General features: G+C 44.6%; 1 protein-coding gene across 1 annotated transcript in view; it reads left to right on the forward strand.

The window, feature by feature from the left end:
- Positions 1-1,039, forward strand: part of TMED6 (transmembrane p24 trafficking protein 6) — a 15,295-nt gene that overhangs the window by 2,416 nt on the left and 11,840 nt on the right. Inside the window, 1 exon segment of the mRNA XM_012806137.2 lies at positions 422-618. Coding sequence (XP_012661591.1) covers positions 422-618 — 197 coding nt within the window.

Raw genomic sequence — 1,039 nt, forward strand, 5'->3', positions numbered from 1 at the left:
AGCTGGGACCACAGGCACCCACCACAACGCCCAGCTATTTTTTGATGGCAGATGTCATTGTTGTTTGGTGGGCCCGGGCTGGATTCGAACCCACTACCTTAGGTGTATGTGGCTGGCGCCTTAGCCACTTAAGCCACAGGCACCAAGCCCAAAATCTATTTTCTTTACCTGCAGGGTGCTGTTAATATTTTAGGCAATTCTTTGTTCCTGCTATATGACACTGCAGATGTTTAACATCGCTGTGTCCCCTCCCCAACACCATCAGTGTGACAACTAAGAGCCCTGTAGTCAGTTCCAAATCCCAGGAGGTTAGTAGCTACCCAGATTGAGACCTGTGGTGGTGACCCTGGGGTGTCACCACTCAGCTGGTGTCTTAGTGATGTAGCAGGGTCTTTGCTTCCTCTTTGATGTGTCTTGACAGGTTCAGCGGACACTGGGGATGTCACATGACCGGCATGTTGCTGCCACTGCTTATACCCCACAAGGTTTCCTCATAGACACCTCTCAAGATGTTCGAGGCCAGATTAACTTCTCTACCCAAGAGACAGGTCTGTTTTTATCACTCCAGCTATTGTAATATATCATAAGTTTCTATGAAATAGGGAAAATAATGAGGAAGTACATAGAGGTGGTGGAACAGCAGGAAAATAAATTCAGCCTTTAACACCAAAACTACAGTGTTCCTAGAGACTGCTGATGTCCGAGGATGTCAAATGTCAGTCCCCTGGCAGTTTGGCAGGTCTACAGGTGACTGTTACAACTCGAGTTTTCAGCAACTCACTTATCTCATCATCTCCAATTGATCAGATTCTGGGAAAGTGACCAAAACAGAGAGACCCACTTATAATACAGAATTCCAATTAATGAAGGAAGCATTTCTTTCCAGTCATCAGAACAATTAAGCCAGTTGCTAAAAGCAGATTCAGAACAAAAGATATTCACACCAAACCATTTCATCAGCCAAAATAGTCCTACAGCCAAATCAAGCCTGTCCCATTTTGGACAGCACAAGTCTTTCTTTCTTTCTTTTTTTTTTTTT

This window comes from Otolemur garnettii, unplaced genomic scaffold (genome assembly GCF_000181295.1).
Source record: "Otolemur garnettii isolate 467f Iridium unplaced genomic scaffold, OtoGar3 scaffold00047, whole genome shotgun sequence".
NCBI lineage: Eukaryota > Metazoa > Chordata > Mammalia > Primates > Galagidae > Otolemur > Otolemur garnettii.